At 46.7% G+C, this 12,955-nt stretch overlaps 2 protein-coding genes across 3 annotated transcripts in view; one reads left to right on the forward strand and one right to left on the reverse strand.

Moving 5' to 3' along the window:
* The window catches only part of BUB1 (BUB1 mitotic checkpoint serine/threonine kinase), a 33,275-nt gene extending 31,231 nt beyond the window's left edge, over positions 1-2,044 (forward strand). For both annotated transcript variants that reach the window (XM_043467743.1, XM_043467744.1), the window contains 4 exons: positions 63-220; positions 323-497; positions 1,204-1,310; positions 1,678-2,044. In XM_043467743.1, the coding sequence (XP_043323678.1) occupies positions 63-220; positions 323-497; positions 1,204-1,310; positions 1,678-1,873 (636 nt within the window). In that variant the 3' untranslated portion in view covers positions 1,874-2,044. The remainder of the gene's footprint in view (positions 1-62; positions 221-322; positions 498-1,203; positions 1,311-1,677) is intronic.
* A 5,586-nt stretch (positions 2,045-7,630) lies between these two features.
* The window catches only part of LOC122441338 (two pore calcium channel protein 2-like), a 50,763-nt gene continuing 45,438 nt past the window's right edge, over positions 7,631-12,955 (reverse strand). Inside the window, exons 17-19 of the mRNA XM_043467745.1 lie at positions 12,505-12,618; positions 12,153-12,277; positions 7,631-8,049 (exon numbers count right to left, since the gene is read on the reverse strand). Of these exons, the coding sequence (XP_043323680.1) occupies positions 7,919-8,049; positions 12,153-12,277; positions 12,505-12,618 (370 nt within the window). The 3' untranslated portion in view covers positions 7,631-7,918. The remainder of the gene's footprint in view (positions 8,050-12,152; positions 12,278-12,504; positions 12,619-12,955) is intronic.

The following is a 12,955-nucleotide window of genomic DNA, read 5'->3' on the forward strand; positions in this document are numbered from 1 at the left end:
GTTTGAAATTTCATTAATCATGGGCAGCCAACTCAGAACATTCCACTGTCCATTGTTTCTAGAATGCCATTAATCTCTATAAAAATACCCCTGAAAAAGTGATGCCTCAGGCACTAGTCCTCGCTTTTGCTATCAGAATGCTCTGCATGATCCAGCAAGTCCATGACTGTGAAATCATCCATGGAGACATCAAGCCAGACAATTTCATACTCGGAAACAGGCAAGTGTTGCACTTTGAACGGGTACTTCTCTGACCATCTCCCCCAGCAGCCTTTTATTTTCTGTGTTTACACAGCCTGGTGCTTATTTGTGTTTAACACAGATTTTTGGAACAAGACAGCAAAGATGATGACTTATCTGCCGGCTTGGTCCTGATTGACCTGGGTCAGAGTATAGACATGAAACTTTTTCCAAAAGGAACTGCATTTACAGGAAAGTGTGAAACTTCTGGTTTCCAGTGTATTGAGATGCTCAGTAACAAGCCATGGAACTACCAGGTAGAGAACTAGAGAGATCTGAAAACATTTCCTGTATTACATTCACTGCAGTCTTGACATGAATTTGGCCATCCAGATGGTTTGAGCTGGTGTAGTTGTTTTCAGCTGTGGACACATCACACTTCGCAAGCTTGGGGTGCAGTTCAGAAACCACAGCCAGCCCCTGGGGGAGGGGAGGGCGTCCACGGGATTGATGCTGTACTGGCCTCTGTGATAGGATGAACGGCACGGTAGCCCAAGAAGAACAGAACTTCCTGAGATGCTCCGTCAGGAGGTGGTGGGTGATCTGCCATCTTTGGAAGCCTCCAGCAAAGCCTAGACGGCCACTCATAGGGCATGTCAGTGTGAGGGCTGACACGTGGCTTCCAAAATTCTTTGAAATCCTGTGACTGTTTCCTATGATTTATTGTATTTGCTGCATAACTTGGGCAGACATGATAATATACTCACATGTAAATTATAATTTTAATCATTGATACATACCCATATTTTCATTTTCTTTTATTAAAAAACTTTATTTTGTATTGGAGCATAGCCAATTAACAACATGGTGATAGTTGCAGGTGGATGGCGAAGAGACTCAGCCATCCAGACGCATGTATCCTTTCTCCCCAGACGCCCCTCCCATCAGGCTGCCCCTTAACACTGAGCAGAGCTCCCTGTGCTGCACAGGGGGGCCCGCTTGATACCCGTATTTCCTTTACAGATTGATTACTTTGGAGTTGCTGCAACCGTATACTGCATGCTTTTTGGCACTTACATGAAAGTGAAAAATGAAGGGGGCATCTGGAAGCCTGAAGGTCTCTTTAGAAGGTGGGTATTAGCACTGGTGCTACAGTGGGAAGGATAAATAGAGTAGAATGTTGCCTTCTGTCTGGTGGAAGATGGATCTTTGCCACGAGCATCCATGCCTCGGGAAGCAGGGTGACATAGCACAGTCCTGGCCCTCCGTGCAGTGAGAAAGTTAAGCGGTTCTGTTTCTCCATTCGTAACTTTTGTTCAATAAGGTGTGCGTAGACATTTAATTGAACCTCCAATTTCTCTTAGTTATAATAGAGTCAACATTTCCATTCTGGATGCATTAAGTTGGGTTTAAGTGAGTGAAGTCAGATGCAAGACTGGGTTGTCGTGCGTGTTGAAGGCTACACTGCATCCTTCTTTTACGGCTTTGTCTCAACAGGCTTCCTCACTTGGACATGTGGAATGAATTTTTTCACATAATGTTGAATATACCCGATTGTCATCATCTTCCATCTTTGGATTTGTTAAGGCAGAAGCTAAAGAAAATATTTCAAGAACACTATACCAGCAAGATCAAGACCCTGTGTAACAGGCTAATTGTACTGCTCTTAGAATATAAGCGTTCTCGGAAATAAAATATGGACACTCCCTGGAGATCACCTTGTAAATACTTGCCCATTCACTCAGTACCTCGATGTCTACATTTATTATTATTGTAAATGTTTCTTAAAAATAAAAGCCCACAAAGTATATCCATGTGACATAGTTGTTACAGATATTTCAATAAAATACACAACAGGATAAGGTCCCTGCCTCGCAGCTGATTTCACTGCTTTTGGGGTGGATGTGAGCATTTATGAGAACAGTCTGCAGAGGAACATTCTCTGAAAGCACTTTTAAAACACTGACCTGTTTACTTTAAGCCAAAAAAGAGCCATGTCAGGTTTTTCCCCCCAAATTTAAAGGTTTATATTTGTGTAAAATAAGCAAAATTTCCCCAAATATATCCAGCAGACTTCACGTTTTTATGAATAAAATGTGCATGTCCTTTATATATTATAACTATATATATATATGTATATATGTGTGTGTGTGTATGTATATTTGTATAGCTCCCCAAGTGACGCTAGTGGTAAAGAACCCGCCTGCCAGTGCAGGAGACATAAGAGGTTCCATCCCTGGGTCGGGAAGATTCCCTGGAGGAGGGCATGGCAACCCGCTGCAGTGTTCTTGCCTGGAGAATCCCATGGACAGAGGAGCCTGGCGGGCTACAGGCCGGGGGTCACACAGAGTTGGACACGGCTGAAGTGCTTAGCATGCATACATGTCCTTTGTCATACGTGTTCTTCATTCTATTCATGGGAAATAACGCAGGGATAAATCTTAAGCGTCTGTTTTTTAAAAGTACCATAAAAAAGACTATCCCAGATCTTGAAAGTAGTCATGCATCATTAATTAGCTCTGAAATAACAGCAGCCAACATCACTCATTGACCAGCGCCTGCATTAGAAGGTGAAGTCTCAACCACTGAACCACCAGGGAAGTCCTGCAAATATGTTTTTATTTTAAAAATAATATAACCTACATGATTGATTAAACATATCCTCAAATTAGAAGGAAACCAATATTAGATTTACTCACAGTGTCAAAACAACTGAGCACTGATAAAGACAGAATTGTGGGATTTTTTTCTTTCCTCTTGAAAATGTTTTCAGTGGAAACAAAACTAGAGCAGATAAGGGTGCTGTTTTACAAAAGTCAAAGTGTCAGTTGCTCCGTCATGTCCAACTCGGCAACCACATGGACTGTAGCCTGCCAGGCTCCTCTGTCCACGGGATTCTCCAGGCAGGAATACTGGAGTGGGTTGCCATTCCATTCTCCAAGGTATTTTCCTGACCCAGGGGTCGAACCCAGGTCTCCTGCATTGCAGGCAGATTCTTTACCGTCTGGGCCACCGGGGGAGCCCCCTGCTGTACTCAACTCAGAGCCAAATGAGTCCATCTGTGAAAAACTGCTGTGGCGCCTTCTTGTCTTGGGCAGGGAGGACGCTTGGCCTCTGCTTCCAGCCCCTGTCACCATGTTCTGCCTCCCTGCCAGCCCCTTTGCTGTTACTGAATCTTCAGCCCCATCACACCCAAGACACACTCCATGTCCTTCACACCAACAACCTCAACCTGACCAGCGTCATTTCAGCACTGCTGCCGCCCATCTGGTGCCCAGCCTGTGCCAAGGACTCCACTCACCACCTGCACGGTCAGCTACAGCCTTGTCCCCAGGGAGGAAGGCTCCATCGAAACAAAAGAAGTCATTTTATTAAATACGCACTTCAGGAAAGTAGATCGTTTTTGGTGGTTGGTGGTGGTAGTGATGGGTTTTGGGTTTTTTGTTTTTCTCCATTTCATGGTACAAACTGCAGCAGTTGTCTTCATTTCATTATAAATTAGTTGTCTGGAGCACACACACATACACACCTTATCTGCACAAGGACACAAGTTCTGCATCCAAAGGGCAACTGAGGGACTTCCCTGGTGGTCCAGTGGTTGACTTTGCCTTCCAGTGCAGGGGGTAAGATCCCACAGGCCTTGGGCCAAAAAAATCAAAGCGTAAAAAACAGAAGTAACATTGCAACAAATACAATAAAGACTTTAAAAATGGTCCCTATTAAAAAAACCTTAAAGGAGGTGGGGTGGGGGGCAACTGAGATGGATGCCACAGACAGCAGTGTTGGGGGCAAAGAAACCTCCAACTCACCAATGGAGACTCGAGTTCCCTGGGGACAGAGCTGGGTTCCATTTACCCCATGTCTCGAGCTAAGCAAGGGCCCCGCTCATCCTAAGGGCCCAGGTATGGGCTGGATTCACCAAGGTTCAGATTTAATAAGTACTTGGGCTTCCCTTGTAGCTCAGTCGGTAAAGAATCTGCCTGCAGTGCAGGGGACCCGGGTTCAATCCCTGGGTTGGGAAGGTCCCCTGGAGAAGGAAATGGCAACCCACTCCAGTATCCTTGCCTGGAAAATCTCATGGACAGAGGAGCCTGGTGGGCTGCAAGCCATGGGGTTGCAGAGAGTCAGGCACGACTGAGTGACTTAAGTTACACTTGGGTCAAGGTCTTTCCCATTCATTCCTGCTCCCTTCTGCTGCCACCTGCTCCACATTCCCAGTCCCAGCTGAGAACAACGCTGGTTACCCCAGAGACTCAGAGATTCCTGCTACCAGTGCCTCTTCGCTTTGGATTATATCTGTGTCTAAGGCAATAGTTCCAAAAGGTACTTTTTCCTAAGATGCACCCAAGAAACCACAAGTGTGGCCCAGGCATATCAGAAATAAGCACTCAGAGATGGTTGAGCATCGGCATGATACGTGAACACACCTGCAACGCTGTTCCTCCACACCTTCTCCATCTCTGGTCCCAGCAGTGTCCTTGGTCCTCCTTTTCCCTCATCAAGTCAATCCATCTGCCCCATTGGTTCTATTCTGAATGGTTCAGATGAGCCCATTTCTGGATCGGTCCGGCTGCAGGCAGGCTAAGCTCCAGTAACAGAGAACCCACACGAGGCAGCTTAGAGAAGACAAAGGCAATTGTGACCTCTCGTCAGTCTGGGGTGGGCAATCCTGTGCTAATGCTGACCCTGCTGTGCCGGACAGAGGCTCCCAGGATGTTCTGGTGGCTGCCGTTTCCCAGCAGAGCTGGACATCGTTCCCAGGGGCAAGATCTGCGAGCTGTGGACCCCAGCTGAGCTCACAGCCCACAGACCAGACACAACCGAGTTGGCTGTGTCTCTCGCCAGGGAGCTGAGAAATGATGTGCCCAGCTGGGAGCCCAGGTGCCAAAATGTGGGGGTGACTAGTCCCCTAAAAGGTAGAAGAAAGACCTGGAGGAAAGTGGCCACAGCGGCCACCCCTCCTGCCCCTTGTCCCCTGCCTTACACTGTAGGCAGCTGCCGGGGCGGGATGGTGCCCCGCTGGCTGCTGCAAGAAAGTGGTAACCCGATCCTAGGCCTCTGACCCTGAGACCTGCTTTCCTCCTGCGGTGGTGGTGGTTGGGTCCTTTCTGACTCTTGTGAGTCCACTCCTCCTGTAGGGCTCACACTTGAAAAAAGTTACGTAACAAAGTTTCCTCCACTATTAATACTGAACATGTGGAACATGCATAGGTCCATGAGCAGGTGAATAAATCAAGAGACACAGATGGCATGGAACACTCCACAGCATTCTGTGTGTTATTTGTGTCTGCACTTCATGAAACAACTATTAGTAAGTGAAAAAAGCAAGACATTGAATTAAACATGATAAACGTCATGACATCCCATTTAGGATAAAAGACGCAATGATACAGGGACTTCCCGGCTGGTCCAGTAGCTAAAACTTCTCGCTCCCAGTGCCGGGGCCCAGGTGCAATCCCTGGTCAAGGAACTTAGAGCCTGTGTGCTGCACCTAAGACCAGGCACAGCCTAAGTGAATACATATAAATTTTTAAAATGCAACGATATATTAATACACATGACATCCACGGCTGTAAACGGGTAGGTTTAGCTCCAGAAAGATAAGCACACCTTCAGCGGTTCCCCTGGAAAGGGTGTCAGATGTGAGTGGGAGGATGAGAGAGGGGCTGAGGGTAAGGGGGAGGGGAGGGGATGCTTAGGGAGCTGGGATGGACATGCGCACACTGCTATATTTAAAATGGATGGCCAGCAAGGACCTGCCGTGCAGCACGGGGAACTCTGCTCCATATTATGCGGCAGCCTGGATGGGAGGGGAGTCTGGGGGAGAAGGGATCCATGTATATGGATGGCTGAGGCCCTTCACTGTTCACCTGAGACTCTCAAACATTGTTAATCGGCTACACCCCAACACAAAATAAAAACTTTATGACATGGAAAAGAGCAACTTCTGGCTTTTTGCTATATTTCTGTATTGAATGTTTTACAATGACTGCATCGTTTCTAAATAATTAAAAACAGAAATGGCCAGCATATTTTCAAATTTAAAAAATTAAGTTGCCACAAGTCCATTTAGCTTAATCCTTTACATAATGATAAATGTTAAATATACAAAGAAATAAGAGAGGTCTGCATGGATGGCAGGACTCCACAAATCCCAACAGATGGGTCAGCGAGGCCCCCATCTGCTGGGAATTGTGGCGGTGATGGAATTCCAAGCACCAACGCTGAACACCAGCTTTCTGGGTTTTAACCCAGAAGGTTAAACGCCGTCTGGAGCACATAGTCAGAGCTCCAACCACCGCCCCCTCCCCAGGCCACACAGTCTGGGAGGGAGGTACCATCTGCCCCAGATTTGCAGGTGAGGATGCGGGGCCCAGAGAGTTTAGGTGGCATGGTCAGTGGGGAGCCAGGCAGCAAACCAGTGCGGCCCGAGTCCTGGCCCTGAAGCCTTCACTGTGCACCAGGTCACCCTCAGAACAAGGGAAGGTCCCTCCCAGGCCAGGCTCAGCTGCCACCCTGACATTCAGAGGCCTGAGGTCAGGAAGCCGCACTCCTCGCCGGCCAACCCCCTTGCTCAGGACAGGGCCAGTGACAAGGTGCAGAGGAACCAGGAGTCCTGCCCTGCCGCCTCTGGAGAGGATTCACTTACTCAGGACGCAGTTGTGATCAGCAGTAGTCAGAGTCACAGAGAGAAGACAGAATGGTGGCCAGCAGGGGCTTGGGGAGGGGGTGTGAGGAAGTCACTGCTTCACGGTACAGAGCTTCCTTCGGGGCAATCAGAAGTTCTGCAGGTCTGTTGTACAATGACATGAATATACTTAGAACTACTGAGCTGACGCGCACTTAGAAATGGTTATGATGGTAAATTTCATGTTGTCTATTTTACCACAATTAAAAACGTTTTAAATACAATGAAAAATGTTAGTCGTTCAGTCGTGTCTGACTCTTTCCGACTCTATCTGCAGCCCAGCAGGCTCCTCTGTCCACGGGATTCTCCAGGCAAGAATATTGGAGTGGGTTGCCATTTCCTCCTCCAGGGGATCTTCCTGACCCAGGGATTGAACTTGTGTCTCCTGCTTGGCAGGCGGATTCTTTACCATCCGAGCCACCAGGGAAGCCCTTTAAATAAAATAAATCCTTTTAATTTCCCAGAAGGAGGAGGTCACTGTATTGAGAGATTTGAAATGGGAAAGTGGCCTCAGGGAGCAACTGACTCAAAATCTTGCTATAACTGTAATTTAATTCAAGAAATTTTGAGAGCCTCCCTTGAAAAAGAAGCAATTGTGACAGAATTTGATCTTCACATTCATATTGTTCTTCATTTCGAATAAACACTGGATCTAAAAGCTACCACACTACGACATGTTCCTTTAGCATATTTCGGTATTTTAAATTCATTCATGTAACACCATAGCACAGTATTCATTTAGTAAAATAGCAAAGTATCATATAAAAATAAAGAAAATCTTTTATATATCCATCAAAAGGACTTACATGTATGAGCAATGCCCTCTACAAACTCCTTATAGATTTTCCTCTCCTTACTTCTATGATCAGCTCTAAGCATAACCCCAGTGGGACCACACAGAGCCGACGACTCAGGACGGCCAGGGCGACTCACAATCTTATCAAAACACAGATGGGAACCCGGGCTGAGAAAGTAACCTCTAGGTAGGAAACGCGAACAGTGACTATAGCTTATCTTGGTTTCCAGTCGTAGACGTTTCCAGGCTCGGGATCAGGCACTGTTATCAAAATTGGGCTTCTTGGGTGAGAAGTTCAGAATCTCCTCCAAGGAAGTGTCTTTACCCTCTGGAGCTATTTCAGACTCAAACATCTGCTGCAACAAAGTGTCCACCGTCTTGTACTCTGGGAGGAAGGAGAAAGGGCACATGGAACCTGACTGTGGGGGGAGAAGGGGAGCACCCAGCCCCTCAGAGCTGGGCTTTCCCGAAGGAGGACCTCAGAGCCCATCCCAAGGAGCTCCCAACCCCCTCGGAGGCTCCGGAGACCAAGGAGAAGGTCCCTCTTAAAGGAGGCAGGAGGACCACCTCTGAGATGGCATACCCATCCCACTCCTTCCCGCCCCCCGCCCCCCCCCCCCGCCTCCCCGTCTATGCTGTGCTGTGTTTAATTGCACGGTGTCCCCGCCAAAGCCCCAGCTGGAATTCAGACAGGTGTGGGTTCACTCGATGTTGTTTAGTTGCTAAGTGTTATCAACTCTTGGTGACCTCTGGACTGCAGCCCACCAGGCTCCTCTGTCCACGGGATTTCCCAGGCAAGAATACTGGAGCAGGTTGCCATTTTTTCTCCAGGGGATCTGCCCGACCCAGGGATCAAACCCACATCTCTTGCATTGGCAGGTGGGTTCTTCACTGCTGAGCCACCAGGGAAGCCCCCTTGGGTTTACTCAGTCAATCCATAACTCACTGCAAATCAGTAAAGGAATTAAACAGCTGATGTTAACAACCCCGTGCCCCAGGCACATTGTGAGGCCCTGGGAATACAGTTCAGTTCACTTCAGTCTCTCAGTCATGTCTGACTCTTTGCAACCCCATGGACGGCAGCACACCAGGCCCCCCTGTCCATCACCAACTCCCGGAGTTTCCTCAAACTCATGTCCATTGAGTCGGTGATGCCGTCCAACCATCTCATCCTCTGTCATTTCCTCCTCCTCCCACCTTCACTCTTTCCCAGCCTCAGGGTCTTTTGAAATGAGTCAGTTCTTCGCATCAGGTGGCCAGAGTATTGGAGATTCAGCTTCAGCATCAGTCCTTCCAATATTAAGGACTGATTTCCTTTAGGATTGACTGGTTGGATCTCCTTGCTGTCCAAGGAATTCTCAAGAGTCTTCTCCAACACCACAGTTCAAAAACATCAATTCTTTGGCGCTAAGCTTTCTTTATAATCCAATTCTCACATCCATACATGACTACTGGAAAAACCACAGCTTTGACTAGATGGATCTTTGTTGGCAAAGTAATATCTCTGCTTTTTAATATGCTGTCTAGGTTGGTCATAGCTTTTCTTCCAAGGAGCAAGCATCTTCATTTCATGGCTGCAGTCACCATCTGCAGTGATTTTGGAGCCCGAGAAAATAAAGTCTCTCACTGTTTCCATTGTTTCCCCATCTATTTGCCATGAAGCAATGGGACCAGATGCCATGATCATAGTTTTCTGAATGCTGAGTTTTAAGCCAGCTTTTTTACTCTCCTCTTTCACTTTCATCAAGAGGCTCTATAGTTCTTCTCTTTCTACCATAAGGGTGGTATCATCTGCTTATCTGAGGTTATTGATATTTCTCCCAGCAATCTTAATTCCAGCTTGTGTTTCATCCAGTCCAGCATTTTTCATGATGTACTCTGTGTATAAGTTAAATAAGCAGGGTGACAGTATACGGCCTTGCTGTACTCCTTTCCTGATTTGGAACCAGTCTGTTCCATGTCCAGTTCTAACTGTTGCTTCTTGACCTGCATACAGATTTCTCAGGAGGCAGGTCAGGTGGTCTGGTATTCCCATCTCTTGAAGAATTCTCCACAGTTTACTGTGATCCACACAGTCCAAGGCTTTGGCATATTCAATAAACCAGAAGTAGATGTTTTTCTGGAACTCTCTTGCCTTTTTGATGACCCAATGGATGTTGGCAATTTGATCTCTGGTTCCTCAGCCTTTTCTAAAACCAGTATGAACATCTGGAAGTTCACAGTTCACGTCCTGTTGAAGCCTGGCTTGAAGAATTTTGAGCATTACTTTGCTAACATGTGAGATGAGTGCAGTTGGGTGGTAGTTTGAGCATTCTTTGACATTGCCTTTCTTTGGGATTGGAATGAAAACTGCCCTTTTCCAGTCCTGTGGCCACTGCTGAGCTTTCCAAATGTGCTGGCATAATGAGTGCAGCACCTTCACAGCATTGTCTTTTAGGATCTGAAATATCTCAACTGGGACTCCATCACTTCCACTAGCTTTATTCGTAGTCATGCTTCCTAAGGCCCACTTGACTTCAAATTCCAGGATGTCTGGCTCTAGGTGAGTGATCACACCATCATGGTTATCTGGGTCATGAAGATCTCTTTAGTGTAGTTCTTCTGTGTATTCCTGCCACCTCTTCTTAATATCTTCTGCTTCTGTTAGCTCCATACCATTTCTGTCCTTTATTGTGCCCATCTTTGCATGCAATGTTCCCTTGGTATCTCTAATTTTCTTGAAGAGATCTCTAGTCTTCCCCATTCTATTGTTTTCCTCTATTTCTTTGCATTGATCACTGAGGAAGCCTTTCTTATCTCCTCTTGCTATTCCTTGGAACTCTGCATTCAAATGGGTATATCCTTCCTTTTCTCCTTTGCACTTCACTTCTCTTCTTTTCACAGTTATTTGTAAGGCCTCCTCAGACAACCATTTTGCCTTTTTGCATTTCTTTTTCTGGGGATAGTCTTGATCCCTGTCTCCTGTACAGTGTCATGAACCTCCATCCATAGTTCTTCAGGCACTCTGTCTATCAGATCTAGTCCCTTGAATCTATTTGTCGCTTCCACTGTAATCGTAAGGGATTTGACTTAGGTCATACCTGAATGGTCTAGTGGTTTTCCCTACTTTCTTCAATTTCAGCCTGAATTTGACAATAAGGAGTTCATGATCTGAGCCACAGTCAGCTCCTGGTTTTGTTTTTGCTGACTGTATAGAGCTTCTCCATCTTTGGCTTCAAAGAATATAATCAATCTGATTTCAGTGTTGACCATCTGGTGATGTCCATGTGTAGAGTCTTCTCCTGTGTTGTTGGAAAAGGGTGTTTGCTATGAGCAGTGCGTTCACTTGGCAAAACTCTGTTAACCTTTGCCCTGCTTCATTCTGTAGTCCAAGGCCAAATTTGCCTGTTACTCCAGGTATTGCTTGACTTCCTACCCCACTCCCCTATAGTGAAAAGGACATCTTTTCTGGGTGTTAGTTCTAGAAGGTCTTGTAGGTCTTCACAGAACCATTCAACTTCAGCTTCTTTAGCATTGCTGGTCGGGGGATAGACTTGGATTGCTCTGATACTGAATGGTTTGCCTTGGAAACAAACAGAGATCACTCTGTCATTTTTGAGACTGCATCCAAGTACCGCATTTCAGATTCTTTTGTTGACTATGATGGCTACTCCATTTCTTCTAAGGGACTCTTGCCCACAGTAGTAGATATATGGTCATCTGAGTTAAATTCACCCATTCCAGTCCATCTTAGTTCGCTGATTGCTAGAATGTCGATGTTCACTCTTGTAATCTCCTGCTTGACCCCTTCCAATTTGCCTTGATTCATGGATTTAACATTCCAGGTTCCTATGCAGTATTGCTCGTTAGAGCATCGAACTTTACTTTCATCACCAGTCATATCCACAACTGAGTATTGTTTTTGCTTTGGCTCCATCTCTTCATTCTTTCTGGAGTTATTTCTCCACTGATCTCCTGGGCATACAATGGAGAACAAAAAAGATACAGCCCTGCACCTGTGGAGCTTTGAGTCTGCAGAGAAGACAGATGGTGACCAGGCAGTCACTCAGCAATGAATGTGCGTCTGACCGGTGCTAAAAGGTGGGGGGGAGCGCTGGGGGGGAGCTCACAGGAGCACCTGACCTCTTGGGGAGCCCAGGATGCTTCCCCAAGGAAGTACTACCTGAGCAGAGACCTGTAGGAGAGGCCTTGATTAGGCAAGGGGGGTGGGATGGGAACAGGGGGAGAAAGCAGCATGCGCAAGGGGCCTGTGGCAGGATGGAGCAGGGGAGCCATGGAAGTAGGGCTAGCAGGACCGAAGGGCAAAGGCTCAGGGGGTCCTGGGCTGAGACATTCACGGGAACCAGAAATGGGGCCCCGAGCCCACGGCAGGTCTTTATCCTTGACCCACAGAAAGCCCCTGAAGGTCAGGTTTGCCCTCTGGAAACATCACACCAGCTGCTATGAGAAGGATGGATCAGAGGAAGTTCCAGTTGGGTTAAAACTTACTTTTTGATGCAATTCTAAAGTACAGTCCTTTCAAGGCCTTCTTTCTGTTGTCTCCATCATCCGCACTGAAGCCACTGTCCTTGGTGTCCATGTGGTCAATGAGCCCCCCGTCCTGCACTTCTTCCCTTCAGGGAGGAAGACGCATGTGAACACGGCTGAGTCCCACAGCTGAGTCCCTCTGTCCTCCCAGCCGTGGCCCCACATCACGCGTGCAGCTGGTGAGGGTCTCTGAGAACTGGCACCCAGGAGCCAGCTGGCTGCCAGGGGACCTCGGGGGTTAAAGGTGGTCAGGACCCTGCCAAGAACATCCCACCTCCAAAGCCCATGAGCCGTGTCAGGAACTGCTACTCACTCTTGGACCCCCACTCCAAGCTCCTGAATCTTCTTCTCAATAGCAGTTTCCACTTCACTCTTTTCTAACGAATACGCCACAAAAAAAGCCTCCAAGATGAACGCTATGAAAATACTGAGAAAGAATAAAAGGCAGAGGGTGTTATGTTGAGTCAGCCGTGGTCTAGGTGATGGGAAATCATAATGCCAAAGAGTTTTCAGGTCCAAATGAGAAAAAGGCTGCCCATCTTTGCAAAGAAAATATAACATGAAGAAGAAATAACAAAATGTCTTTCAAGCATTGGGCACAACTTTCTTTCACCTGGAAAATCATTCTTCCTCTACATCCTATTTAAACAGTGACTATTAAGAAAATAGAGGGTTTTTTAATTCACAATTTTTAAAGATTATATTCCAGTTATAGTTATTATAAAATACTGGCTATATTCCCTGTGTTGTAGCTTATGATAAGT

The sequence above is a fragment of the Cervus canadensis genome, chromosome 5, assembly GCF_019320065.1.
Source record: "Cervus canadensis isolate Bull #8, Minnesota chromosome 5, ASM1932006v1, whole genome shotgun sequence".
Lineage (NCBI taxonomy): Eukaryota > Metazoa > Chordata > Mammalia > Artiodactyla > Cervidae > Cervus > Cervus canadensis.